This window comes from Vanellus vanellus (assembly GCF_965231255.1).
Source record: "Vanellus vanellus genome assembly, chromosome: Z".
In the NCBI taxonomy this organism is placed as follows: domain Eukaryota; kingdom Metazoa; phylum Chordata; class Aves; order Charadriiformes; family Charadriidae; genus Vanellus; species Vanellus vanellus.
Window position 1 is genome coordinate 67451303 of NC_138908.1, and position 14532 is coordinate 67465834.

Below are 14532 nucleotides of genomic sequence, written 5' to 3' on the forward strand. Positions count from 1 at the left end.
AAATGTGGTCCGAAGACATGGCACCAGCTGAAGTAAGTGTAATGTAAAACAGTAAAAAGAAAAGAGAAACTAATAGTCATCCTGCATGCAAAAGCCAGATGCTAAAAATGGATCGTCCTTTCAAACTAATAACCTCTCCATCTCCATATGCATCCTCAACCAGCTGCTGATTTAAAATAAAAGACTTTTCTCCCAAATAAATTAATAGGACAGTATAAATAAAGGCATATAGACCATTCATAAATACTCTGTTGGCAACAGAACACACTGGAGCTGACTTTGCTGACGGCTGCATTAACAGCCACAGTTGGGCTGCTGTGGAGGAGGGGTGTCCTTTAGCTGTGTGTTCTGCTTGCTGGCAGCAATGGTGGGATCCGTCTCCAGGCTTTCCGACATTTTGTCACAGATGATATCCACCAGTCGCTCAAATGTCTGCTTGACGTTAATGTTGTCCTTGGCACTTGTTTCAAAAAATTCAAATCCTAAGAAAATAAACAACACGTTTATGCTTGATGCATATTCCAGTATCTCCAATAAATATACAAACTTCTCTTGGCCAAGGAAGAGGGGAGAGACACTCAGAAAGCAAACATGTGACAGCACACATGTAAAAGGGTGATATTGTAAAAGCAGTTAAAATTGTAACACAATCAGAGTAAAGTACACTAACGCTATTTGCTTTATACCAAGCCAGATAAAACCAGGACTGGCCCAAATGCATTCCCTTAGAAAAATTCTACTTTAAAACAGTTTAATCTAAAAATTTACACCAGTTTGAGAGTATTATTATTTCAAATATGGTCTACATCCCCAGCCATTGGGAAGGAATTATCTAATGCTCCATCTCTAACTATTATGTTCCTCTGAGCATTATTCGGCTGGAAAAAGCCACTTCCATAGTGTCATTAACTTGGTGCCAAAATAGAAATAACCAGGTAAAAAAAACAAGCAAGACAAGGAAAGATTTCTGCAATTTGATATCTACTTAAGTTAGAGGTGAATCCATGGGACCAAAGGGACTCCCAACCCCACAAACCAAACTAGTAAACAAATACACAAATGCATGTAAGGAAGAATCTTCCTTAATTAATTCATATAGAAGAACTTTTTATCTATCCATTCCCTGCCCCAAAGGCAAATATCAGAGCTATCCTTAACCCAGAAGTGAGACTGGAAGCAGAACCATCTTTCCTAAGCTCCCTTCTCTGCCCCCATTTGTCCCGTGCCTCACCTCCCAATTCTGCCTCCTTCATCTAGGCCAGGTTTGCAAATTGCTGGTCAGCCTGCAATCCAGCAGGCTTCTGCCAGCGCAGGGTCTTCCCATGTTCTTGCTTCCTTTGCAAAACATTTGTCTTTTTTCATTTATTTTTTTTTTCTAAGCCCTTTCCCCTATATTGTACCTTTTCCCACAGTTACCACATTGCTCACCTGAGTATTCCCTGGTAACTTAAAGCTTTCTCCTGCTTCTGTCTTTTCACTACCTAGGGGTTCAATATTAAAACAGTTTACAAAACAGCTAATCCACTGGTAATTTTAAAGAAGTGGCTTAGCCTTTGCACAACTATTTTGATTCTTTCTGATTAAATTTGAAAAACAATATGCAACTACCACAGTGTTTAATTATGAGAAAACTCCCAGTAAGAAAATGTCAATCACTTGAAGCTCTTTGGCAGAAGGGTAGAAAACAGCTTTTTGTTGTTGTTTTGTTTTGTTTTTTTTCTAAATGTTGTGTGTGTTTTCTAGTGAATGGGTTAATATATTTTGAAGTGCCACTTGAAATTTAAATGCAACTACTTTGATCACATTAGTACTATGTATTCAATACACCATCTGAACAGGATGCATTGTGCACATTCAGTCTTATAACTGCTTACCATGTAGCTTTTGCATGTTTGAGTACTAGCCTAGAATTACAGCAGATAATTATATTTAGCTTGGCATAATATCCTAACATGCGCTAATAACCAATGCAAAAATATAACTCTATGTTCTGAATTTTCTTCATATTTTTAATTTACGTAAGGTGCCTTGTGCTGAAATGTCATGAAGTGCTAAATTATTTAAATGCATAGGAGCTAGACACAGGCCAAAGTTAGTGTTCACAGGTAGTTTAGATAATAAGAGGTATAAATAATGTAGAGGGACTTAGTCATACAACTTCTATTAATATCAGCAAGAACTGTAAGGATAACCTCACAGGTATGAATATACATTGCCATGAAAAATTTTCCTTTTGACATTTCTCTCAAAAGCAGGAAAACTGTGCATAATAAAAGACCATATACAGAAATCATATACTGGGAGGAGGTTTGAATCTATATGTCACTGTTCTAATTTAGCTTGGTTTACACATCTCCTTTGTTATAAACTAGAAGGAAAATGGGAAAAGCCAGTGTAGCCTCACTTGCTGGTGGCTTCAGCCCTCCTGCAGACCTCCATGCAGGAGAAGACTGTTCAAATCGCTTGGGGACTGCTTGGGGTAGGAAGATTCTCCACATTTTCAGTGCTCTGTGTTGAAACATGTCTGCAACTCTAGCACAGCAACACAGTCAGATCCTTCCACAGGTGTTAGTGTCTGCTTCAGAGGAAGCAGGAGGAAAGCAGATGTTCCAAAGAGGAACAAGCAGGACCAGAGGGCAGAAGGGTTGAGGGACATTGAGGAATGGCACACCTAAGCCTTGAAGAACACAACAGAAAGAAGAAAGAGTCTTAAGGACATTTCTGAGGGGAGCAGTTTTTACAGATAAGAGGACAGAATAACAGGCACACATTGTGAAATGGCAGATAAGACAGGTAGGTCTGGACAGAGAAAAGCAGAAAGTGAAAGGAAAAGAGTCACAAAGAAGAGAGGAGATCAATGTCAGGAAACACTGTAACATAGACAGGATCAAGAAAACCGGCCCACTACCATGGTAAGGATGTTCTGCATAAGAACACCATGAAAAACTTAAGAGGCACCCATTCTTCAAGCAAGACAGAGGCTTACAGAGTGTTGAAGCACAAACATATTTATTCAAATAAAATAAAAATAGACACTACACTTGTGGTGAAATCTATGGAATTTCAGTTACAATTTTGATATAAGAAGGCAATTGTAGTCACAGTAGTAGTATAGCTGCGTTTCAGGCTATGCCTGTATACACATCCCATCAACTTAGTCATTAATTGCCTGGGTGATTCAAGACCTTCCCAGCTAGACCCTGCATAGATGAGACAATGCACTGACCTGTGAGCAAGTGACTGAACCCCCATCTGCCTCCACAACAAAGTATTTGTTTTATTCTTCACAGAAGCTGTACAGAAGGGAATTTTGGACAATCCCAGAGATTCCCCCAAACAGCCCCTCCTGTCTATAGGCCAGCTGATAGGAACTACTTATATGCTTAAGTGTGCTGATAAACATCCTAAGTAGAGAACGGGGCCAGCCCACCCCTGGCAGCAGTTCCTGCTGTAGAACAGATTCAGCTGCACATAGGTAAGACTTGCAGGTGGTCTTTGGAACCTGTTCTTGCAGGTGCAGAAGACGTCACTCAGAACAGTCTTTTGAAGACAGTTAAGACAATTAAGAGATGCTTTGTGCACAGTTTTAAGTAATCAGTGCCAACAGATCATGGCATGTAGTGGGCAGGTAGGACCAGCTGGACTACAAGAATTCACCAGAACAAGAGTTCAGAAAGTCTCATCTGATGCAGCTGAAGACAACATTGTAAAGACCATTGCAACAGAGGCCCCTGTTGCCATTCAGATAGCAACTGACTGTCTGTGCAGGGGATTCAACCCCGCACATGAGTGTTACCATATGCAAAATATCCCAATAATTTTTTTTTTGTTTGTTTAACAGAAACTATGTCTGTGGAACAGTTTCAAAAAGATAGGCAGCATTTTTCCTAGCAGGGTGTGACTGGAATATATATCCCAATCCTGGTTGTTTTCCATTTTGTTATGGAATATTTTGCAGTTGTTTTTTTGCCCGTGGCCTCTCCTACTGACTCAACTTGCAATTATTTTACTAATAGTGCTCAGAGACCCTAAGCTTCTAAAATGCCTGTGTATGGGGCCTCACATCTATGCCTTTTAATACTTTCTTCAGTTTTTTTCCACTGCTCGTTATTAATGGAGAGAAAAGATTTTCCATGTAAGTATAAGCCTGAAGTGAGGCAACTCTCTGGTGATGCTCAGGGCAGCTGAGCTCAGAGAACACCATGTTCCCACCACCTGTGATGCTCTGTACTGCCAATGTGGATGAGACAGGGCAGAGCAGATTACTGCAAAGATATGAAAAAGCCCAAGAGGCAAGTGGGTAGGTAAGGCAGAACAGAGCCGAAACTGAGAAAATCGAAAATATCAAAGTTCTGCCTGAATATGAACAATGTGTGTGGAACATGCATCAGAATGTTCTAATTTAAAAGCGCCTTCTGTGTTTAATTCTGTCCTTACACTATGTCTCTTTCCCTTATCTACCTTTTTCCCAATAGTATTGACTTAAGGAAAGATGGCAACCTACAGAGCACTACAGCAGCAGGGGCCAGCCAGGACACCTGCATGCTGATGTTGTTCACCTGGTGATCTATAACGCACAGAGAGCAGTTTAGGTAGCTGCCCTGAAACACATGAAGAGCCTGAATTACTTTGTTCCCTCTCTGCCTCACACTTGTTCTGGCTCTGCAGAGGCTCCTTCATCAATGCTCATTAACACTTGTTTATGCCTGCTTTCGAAAAGTAAGGAAGAAATAAAAAGAGAGAAAGGAAGGCCATATGCAAAGGGAAGAACACTCTGCACCCTGTCATCCTCCTGAGAAAATGTGACATCAAGAGGACATGCTAGCTAGAAAATTTTAAACACAGTTCCACAGATAATACAGAAAAGAGCTATGTTAATATTTTACCAGCTGATCAGGAAGACTTTCTGATTTCAGAGTGTTTGTCCACAACCAAGACAATTTTATTTAAAACCTCTGATGTTATGTTATGTTTATCAGATGTCCTCAAGGTTGTGTTCCTGCAATAACTATCCTTCCTTGAAGACAAGCTTGAACTGTGATCCTTAGTGCTGCTCTTGCCAGTGCCCTGTTCAATCCAGTATTTTGAAGAGAGGAAGTAGACTGCAACATCAGAGCAAGAAGTGGCTGAACGAAGCTGTTCCTTTTGTAACATAGCGGTATACAAAAGGCAAAATCTAGCAAGCCATGTGTATGAATAATTTAATAATGTCATAGTATATAAAGGAGAGGAGCTAATCAAAGAATCATAGAATGGTTTAGGTTGGAAGGGACCTCGAAGATCATCGAGTTCCAACCCCTCTGCCATAGTCAGGGACACCTCCCACTGGACCAGGCCACGTCCAGCCTGGCCTTGAACACCTCCAGGGATGGGGCCTCAACAGCCTCTCTGGGCAACCTGTTCCAGTGCCTTACCACCCTCAAAGTGAAAACTTTCTTCCTAATATCTAATCTACATCTGCCCTCTTCCAGTTTAAAGCCATTCCCCCTCGTTCTATCGCTACATGCCCTAGTAAAAAGTCCTTCCCCAGCTCTCCTGTAGGCCCCCTTTAGGTACTGGAAGACCACAAGGAGATCTCCCCGGACCCTTCTCTTCTCCAGGCTGAAGAGCCCCAACTCTTTCAGCCTCTCCTCATAGGAGAGGTGCTCCAGCCCTTCAGATCATCCTCTGGACACGCTCCAACAGGCGCATGTCCTTCTTATGTTGGGGGCTCCAGAGCTCCCTTGTTTGATGCCTTGTTTTCTTGGATTTGCATCCTGTGGGCAGTTCTGAGGGGGGACTGGCAGGCACTTACCTTCTTGCCTACTGTGAATAGTATCTAATGAGGTTTGCATTCACATTGCAGGCTGTCAGTCAAGGCAATTGCAAGACCTTTCTCTTCTGCTCAGCTGCCCTCTTCTTCAGAACTTTTAATATCTTTGAGATCTCCATCCCTCTCTCAAAGACAGACAGACAGACACTGGGCTGAAAGTAGCTGGTGACCATTGCTGTTCTTCAAAGTATCTCCTACATCTGCACCTATGGTAGCAGATCTAGTTACACTGTGCTCTGCTTTGTAGACCTCTGCTGTCCAAACAAGCCCAAGGGGGGGGACTATGTTAAGAAAAGTGTTAAAACAACATTAATCCCACAAATAGGACTTTGCCAATATTAGCCTAGCAAAGAGCAGTGCTTTAGCACAATTCTGGATATAGCTAGTGCAAAGATTGCTAACAGAAATGCTAAGATATTTATCCAACCTTTAGGGTGGCCAAACTTATTTAAAAAAAAAAAAGCTGAAGGGGTACTCTCAGCTGTGATAGAAGAGACAGACTTGAGGGGCAGTTACTGGTAAGGCTCTAGCAAACACCTTCTTTTCCAGTCTTTCAGAACAGAAGGTTTCCATATAAGTACCAGTTGTACCGATTTTGATTGTGGCTTTCATATACGTTTTAAAAGAGTGCATTTGGGCAATAAATTAGACTCCTGGCAAATAATTTCTTTTTTCTTTGTTTACATGAGACATTTGTTGAGCAAACACAATCCCTTGCTTCTCACTGTCATTAAGTAACTTTCGCATAATGCAGCTCCAAGTGTGTGAAAGCAATGGCAGGTTGGCATTTCTCCCCTGCAAAAAATCATCCTGGGGACAGGAGCCTTTACTTGCTCTGGCAATACCCTGTGTGTGTTGTAACTAAACAGAAGACTCTGGTGTTTGTCATTGCTGTCAGCCTGTCTCTTTCCTCTGGCACTAATGTTTGCCCTTTAAAAAGAGTTAAAAAGTGGTGAAGGGGGGAACTATGAACAGGCATGTTCTTGGACAACCTAATTATTTTCATTTTTAATGCAAAGTTAGACGCAGCCATATGTCCATGCTCTCAGAGCTGCTGGCGACCCTGCCTTCTGCACCACGGCCTCCAGCCAGCCACGGAGGCAAAACAGAACAGCAAGTTCTAGCAAGCCATGTACTGAGGTGCCAAGTCCCACTTGATTCCCAATTTAGATGCCAAAATTAGAGCCCTAAAAATGCCTCTTCAACTACTTCCTAAACTCAATGCCCAATACCCACAGTGTACCCACGGAATCCTAATGTACACATTACAGCCCAGGGCTCATACCCCAAGGCAAGTGAAGGTTCGCTCCAGTCCTGACGCTGGGGAGCTGCTGTCTTGTGCCACAGACCTGGCAGGGGTCAGAAACCAGTTGTGTTCCTGCCCCATCTCGGCAGCAGACCTGGTCTTGCAGGCTTGGTCAGATCACACAGAAGTGCTGGACATTGAATTGCACCCTGTATAAGCACAAGACACTGACAAACGCTCTGCTTTCAGGCTTGCTGGGGTGCTAAATGGGATTAATTTGAAGAAATCTAATCACCCCTGCATTGTGTCTCTGGCATCTCCCCAGCATAACCATCATGCACATCATGAGCCAAGAACAAAATGAAAACAGAATAGGCAAGGCAGGCTTATTTTGGTTTGAAGTGAAAAATTTTCTTCTTGTTTTTGGTGGAATTTATTTTCAAAGTGCTCAGAATCAAGAGAAGGAAAGAAAGAAAAAGGTGGAAATAAAGACTTTAAGGAAGAAATGGCCCAAAAGGGATGAGAAGAGAAAGGACGGAGCGGGGAAAACCACCCTAAAATATGCAAAATAAGGTATGTGTTACAATCTGAGTCACAAAATGACTACCTCTCAGAGTGACAAGCTGTGGATGTGTACTGAAGCCCCGGGCACTGGTGATGCTGGGGCACGTAGCATTAAGATCCCTTTGCAGGTGCCCTGAATGCAGCATTGAGGGCTGGTTTCTGTCGGGCCTGGCAGAAGGGACTGTGAGAGCTCACCCAGAAAGGGCCTGTTTCATTTTGTTTTCTGACGTTGGTTGGTGGTCTCTGGGAGAGACAGTGTGCCAGGATATGTTTAGAAAGCAGGTGAGTGCACCCTAAGGCACGCTCAGATGTGCTGGATGCCCCCAGCCACGCATGACCCTGGGTGGCAGAGTGTAAGAAATGTGGAGGCAGCGAAAATTTGATGGGAAGGGCACTACCCTGAAAACTGCTGGACAGAACATAGAGCCAAAGGTAGATTTTAGCGGGACATCAGACTAGAAGATTACCAGAGGTCCCTTCCAGCCAACATTTCTAGGATACAACAGCTCTGTTTCCCAGAGCCTTAACCAACCTGAGCCAAGAAGGTGGGACAGAACAAACAGGACCTTACAGAAAAGGTGGCCAGATGTTTGCAGCAGAACTTGCAGTACCTGGTGCAGCATGAGAACAACAGGCATGATTTGGACCTATGGCAGGATTATGCTTTTGCAACAACCTTGATGGGGGGGAGACCTGGTCTTGAAGATATAAAATACTCTGTAACGGTAGTACTAGCAATTAAAAACTAACGAGTGTTGAAACAAGTTGTAGCACACACATAGCAAATAGGAGTTGTACAGAAGCACATGAGCAACTGAAGAACATATAAAATTATGTACCTGATTTGCATGCACAGCAAAATGTCATAAATGAATGGAGAAACTGCATGTCAAACTATATACGCAACTGTCCATTTGCATGTGCAGTTACTCAGAGTCTATGCAAAGCTCTGTGCACACCTCGGCCTGCTAATCCTTTGTCAGAATGTAGATCACAATACATCATACAGACCACAAATAAAAGGAATCAAGAAATTCATGCCATCTGTGAGTCATTCTTTTTATTTCTGTTCTAACAAGTGACACCAAACTTTTAGGAACATACGAAGCTTTGAACTCAGAAGAGATGCATGAGATGAATATGTCAGAACAGCTGTATGAGTAATGCAGCTGGTGAGTCTGCATGCATTTTGCTTGCAAGAAGTTTCAAGCCTTTTTTACTAAAATGCTTTAAAGCGTGTAAGTGCTGACTATATTGGGGTTTCACTCAACAGCCAATGCATGTAATGCTCAGAGCAAACATTCATGAAGAGACAAAATAGCGTAAGAATTATGTTGCACACCTTTTTTTTTGTAGTGATTAGTGACTAAACTTTAAATGTGTTTGCTGTGACTCCTGTGTCAATATTAACATTACATTAATCGGTCCTTTCTACTGGCCAGTTTGTCACATTTCTATATTTTCTCAGTATGATATCTCTGTGAGGTAAAGTTACATGACTCAGCTGAATTTATTTGATCCTGTCTGTTTTTACCTCGTTCTGACATTACTCTTTTAATGATGCTAATGTTAAACAACCATGAGCTAATTTCTGGACAACGGATATATCACTTACAAAAAGTACTGAATAGGGTGACAAGGAATGTCACAATGACATGGAATGTCATGAAATGCCCATGACAAGGACATTCATCCTGGAGAATAAGGAGGGGTATGACAGACATATCTGAAACCAATGGTGTTGCAGAGCAGGTAACAGCAAACAATTGTTCACTGCTTCTCAGAACATAACAGTGAAGAAACATCAGATAAAACTAGCAAGTGGCTGATTCAAAGCAGAAGCAGATAACTCAGATAAACTGCATATTTAAAGGATGTTGTAGATGGTAAGATTTTATATTATTTCAAAGACATCATTGGACAAGTCTATGCAAAAAAATCATGAAAGGACTATTGAATATAAAAATACTGCCTTGGTTCATGAGACCCCTGAACATAGTTTGCTACAGTCTGGGAAAGTATCACTGTTTTTATGGCCTTTTATATCTTTCACAAGGCACCTACTTCTGGCCATTACTGTAGGTAAGGTAGCACGCTGCTTGCAGCTATGATCTGTGATGGTATCACCAGTGTCATGCCCTATGTCATTAACAAAAAACTTTAAAAACATCAAAAATGGAAATGAGGCAAATCCTGTCTTCATAAACGTTCTGTTAGTTTCCCTTCAAGGTCAGATCTGGTTTTCTTAACCATTCCATCTCCCTTTTGTGAACTTCCATCGGTTTTATGAGAGGGGTACTCGGAACCACCACAGGATACGTGAATAGTTTAGCCAGACCTTCACAGGTAAAGAGGCCTATTGCTGGTTGATCTAAACCACTTTTTTGGGTTACACTCCAGAAATAAGCCAGAACTGAGATTTAAAGAAATGATTTTTTACACTTTGTTAATAAAATTTAAGGTCACACTTTGCAAAGAGGTTAGCAGCCACAAAAGAGGCACAATTTTCCGATAACACTGTTCTCAACAGGACACCGTGTTTCCTGGGGGGTTAAATGCCCAGTGCTCTTTTTGACCTTTGGAAAACCCGGCCCAAAATTTACATGTATTCATTTTCTCAGTGACTTCAAATAAACCAGGGCTGAGAATAAAACCACACTTGAGAACAGAGTGTTTCACAATGCGTTCTTTGTACAGCACTTGTGTTGTGCTTGCTTGTAATTGTGGCTGTAATCAATGTTGCAGACCATGGCATCCAAAGGGCCCACAGTCTTAAAATGTCTTGGTGGACACAAAAATCTATATTGTTATTTTTAAAACTTGCCCACAAGAGATGTTATCAACTCATTGGCACAGACAGAAAAGAGAGTCCCAAATGTTTGACACAACTTGTGCCCTTCAAACTGGCCAACATGGCCAGAGTGCTTACTAAAATTCAGGGAAACTCCTTTGGCTTTTCCTGACACCACCTCCCACAACCTCTGAGCAGATTTAAGAAAAGATTGCAGCTGTACAGAAAACATATAAACATTTGCACATGCAGCCTGAGCACAGTAAATGACATACTGGATCAGAGCCACAATTTATCCAATACAATAATCTGCCCTTGAGATAGCCACAGGACTTATATCTGAGAAAGGAAAACCCCAGAGCAGATAAAGATGGGAATAGAGGATAATCCGCTTCCATAAAGATTGAATTCTAAATCCCAGGAGTTAGAGTTTGCTTTAAAGCCTGAAACATGAGTTTTGATATCTATCTCATTACTTTTTTTTTTTTTTTTTTTTTCAGGCATTGGTTATTACAGCTGAATATTCCTGACTTTACAACATGCAAAGTTCCTTCTTGTCTTGCTAAACTCATGACTTTGGGGATTCCTTGTCAACTTATTGCATTAACCTTTCTACAGGAAAATAGCCGAGGAATAGAAATTCAGGTTAATAAGGTGACTTTAAAAAAAAATCTTCAAACTTTACATTGCAAATTTATGTTTATTGCCAGACATTTAAGTGCCTGGTCTAAAATTGGGGTATAAGTATAGTTACATATTTTTGATGTTTTTCTCTGTTGAATACACTTTCCTAGCTTCTATTAAAATGAATAAATATTAGAAATGCTTACAGAGGGAAGAATATTTATAGAAATATATATAATGTCACAGGTATTTCTGCAAAGAAAAATACCCTCTGTTAAAGCAGGTGCAATGGTAACCATTTTGGTGGTGTTGTAAACAGTTTTAGAGACTCAGTTCTTCACAAATGTTAGCATTTTTTCTGGACCTAACCTCCTGTTAAATCTTTTCTGTCACCTTTCAAGGACTAATTTATAGCCATTTTTATGTATACTTTTGAAGTGTGCTTTTACACATATGCAATGCTTATTTAGACAAATGTGATAGGAAGATACATTATTCTGATGAAAATAATTACCAGGACAAGCAATTTTGTACAACTAGTAAAATTGTTTAAAAAAACATAACGCCAGCGAGCTGTGAATATACGTAAATTAAGAACCACCAGCATGGGATTAGATCCAGCACAGGTGGTATACTGTGAAATGCCACCATCTCCCTCTGTTTCCCATGCAGTTATGCCTGTAACACCCTTTGCACTAAACACCTACATAGCAATAGTAATGAGATCTTAGTTACACACATGTTCACTAGACTGAGCCTGTACCTTCTAAAAATAATAGCAAACCCATGCATGGTGCAGCACAGAAATTGACCTCCAGTGATATCAGGATTTGATTTGCACACCTGCTGAGCATGCTCTCCAGAGATCAGCAAATTTGAAGGAAATAAAAGGCTGGGTAGTAGTATTATGATGATGCTCTGGAGGTTTTCCATTACAGTTTGGCCAGTGTGACCTCAAAAACATTTCATGGTATGAAAGCATATCACTGTTTGGCAGAAACAGAAAGAACAGAGGTGTTCACAGGTCTGTAATTTTCTGCATGCGAAACATTTGCCTCCCAGAGGGAGACTTTATGAAACAGAGGTTCATGTTATTTACACCTGTTTAAATGTGCAGTAGGTGAACTGTTAGCAGTGGGAGCTGGATATTGGCATCTTTCTGTTTTGAATTATTGGTATTGGAAATCATAACCCAAATGTTCTAAACTTGCAAAAAGGACTAGTTCACATTTTGAGTAAGCTATTTTTTCAATCTCTCCTCTCCTTGGTTTTTTTTTTGTTTGGTTGTTTGCGTGTTTTTTCATTTTTTCCTGACTAGGATGTATCTGCCCATAGCTATAACTATCTAAACATATTGTATATATACAGACACATGCCTAATCTTGCTTCTTATCACAAAGGCCATAGCGTACTTCCTATCTAAGAAGCAGCATAAGGGATGTTTTATCAGATATGTCTTTAGTCTAGGCTAGCCTCTGAGCCAGCACTGGTCTCGTGGACACTTTTAGATGACAGACATGTCACAGCTCTGCATAAGGTCATCCCTGGACACCTGTCCATTCTAATGATGTTACACTGTTAGTGATATCAACAAGGACAGTTCAGACCTCATCCTGCAGAAACAAAAGGGAGGCAGTGTATGACTATTCCTTTACAGTGAATGTATCACAAACGTTTCATTACCAGTACTGTAGCAATTAATGACATTACTTTGTGCATTCTCACAGGCAATCATAATGCTTTTGTCATTTCTTTTCTTACCAAGTTGCTCTGCTAAATGTTTGCCTCTCTCAGTGAAGATTACCCGTTCATCCTCCATGTCACATTTGTTACCGACCAAAATAACCTGGGCATTATCCCAAGAGTATGTTTTGATTTGAGTTGACCTTAAAAGAGAGACACAGAGAGAGAGAGAGAGACAAGTCAAAGCAAAGCAAATTCCCCTTAAATCAATTTCAAACAGAATTTTAACAAGACAAAAAAGACAATACTGATTTTGCCATCTAGAGTAACATGATTTGTTTAATTCTGGATTTAAAATAAACTAAGTATTATCTGTCAGGAATTATTATCACTGGAATAATATCAACACAGGTCTTACTTTTGCTTGTTAAAACAAGACAGTCTTTCAATATTTTCTCCTGCCTTTGACATTCTTCCTATATTTTTAGAAAGAAGTGGTGACACTTTCTCCCACACAATTAAAAAAAGTATTTTCACATTTTAATGCAAACCTTACCATCTAAAACCAGATCTTTGAAACAAAATCAACAGTTTATTAACTTCTTATCTTTCACCTTTTAAAATCAGTATCTAAATTTATCAGCAAAACTTCAAAGCCTTTGAAGGTAATGCAGGGTGCAGCAAGCTTACTCTAAGCACTTAGCCTTTGCCTTGGACTTGTGATGATGTCTGGCGTTAGGCTCCAAGTCAAGTGTTTGTTAGGATATAAATATTTCTTCTGTTCCCGTATGATCCATGGAGAGAAAAAAAGATGTAGAGCATCTCTCTCTTCGTCTCCCCCCTGTTCTCTCCCTTGGACAATACAGGCTGCTTAGGAAAACTGCACTGGAATAGAAAATAACCTGTTTAACTAAACATTTACTAGAGGGTGCCCTGTTGTGTATCAGGGCCATAGGTCTCGGTGAGAGAAGATGAAATAGCTTCAAAAATCTGCCACCTAAGTGTTTTGGAAACTGGTCTGTGTGGGTCCTAAGTTCGCTAGTGTCACCTTCTCATAGCACAGCCGTTACCTCTACATATTCAGATCCTTCTCTGCAAAATGTTTCATGCACAAAAAAAGATCATGATGTAGTCTGACAGCCATTTCTAGTGAAAGACAGAAAAATGATCAAACCTCCCCAGCTGGCTTTGCTTATGGCAAGACCAGAGGGATGGACATGGGCAAAAACTGCTACAGCTATCTTTGTAACCCTGGGTCCAATGCCAATGCCCACAGGCCCAGACTCTCCTGCATGAGTCAAAGCACAGTTGAGCCATGTGCGGTGGGTTGGCAGTGCGAGGCAGAGGAATTTAAGGGGAATGATCACACTGCCCTTAGGGTTGTTTTACTTGATCAGAATGACCAAAAGGAAGCTGAAGCAAGCCCCAGGCATTTTGTGCTACAGATTGTTCCCTTGGGCCTGTCCAGATCTTTCCTTCAAGAAATGGACACTGTGCTATTTTAAATCTCTTTTATAGTAATTTGAGTAGGCAATCATAAGGTACTGTGACCAAAGCAGAGGTCAGACTCCCCTGTACACTTGCATTTTACTAAAGACACAATTGCTCAGAAAAAAAGGGCACCGTGCATTCATTTTGGCAGAAATATTCTTTTGGAACCATGCTGAGTTCTTCTGGAATTTGTGGTTAAGCAAAATAGAATTTTTTTATTTTTTTTTTTTAACCAGAAATACATTTGTCACCATAGCAACTTTGCAAATGCTAGTAGCTCAAACGTCAGAGGATGTTAGTCCATTAAGGACTGTAAAAGAG

General features: G+C 40.6%; 1 protein-coding gene across 1 annotated transcript in view; it reads right to left on the reverse strand.

Moving 5' to 3' along the window:
• Window positions 1-294: 294 nt before the first annotated feature.
• Window positions 295-14532, reverse strand: part of RAB3C (RAB3C, member RAS oncogene family) — a gene marked incomplete at both ends in the record, with an annotated part of 140037 nt that continues 125799 nt past the window's right edge. Inside the window, 2 exons of the mRNA XM_082497506.1 lie at window positions 295-482; window positions 12799-12923. Of these exons, the coding sequence (XP_082353632.1) occupies window positions 295-482; window positions 12799-12923 (313 nt within the window). The remainder of the gene's footprint in view (window positions 483-12798; window positions 12924-14532) is intronic.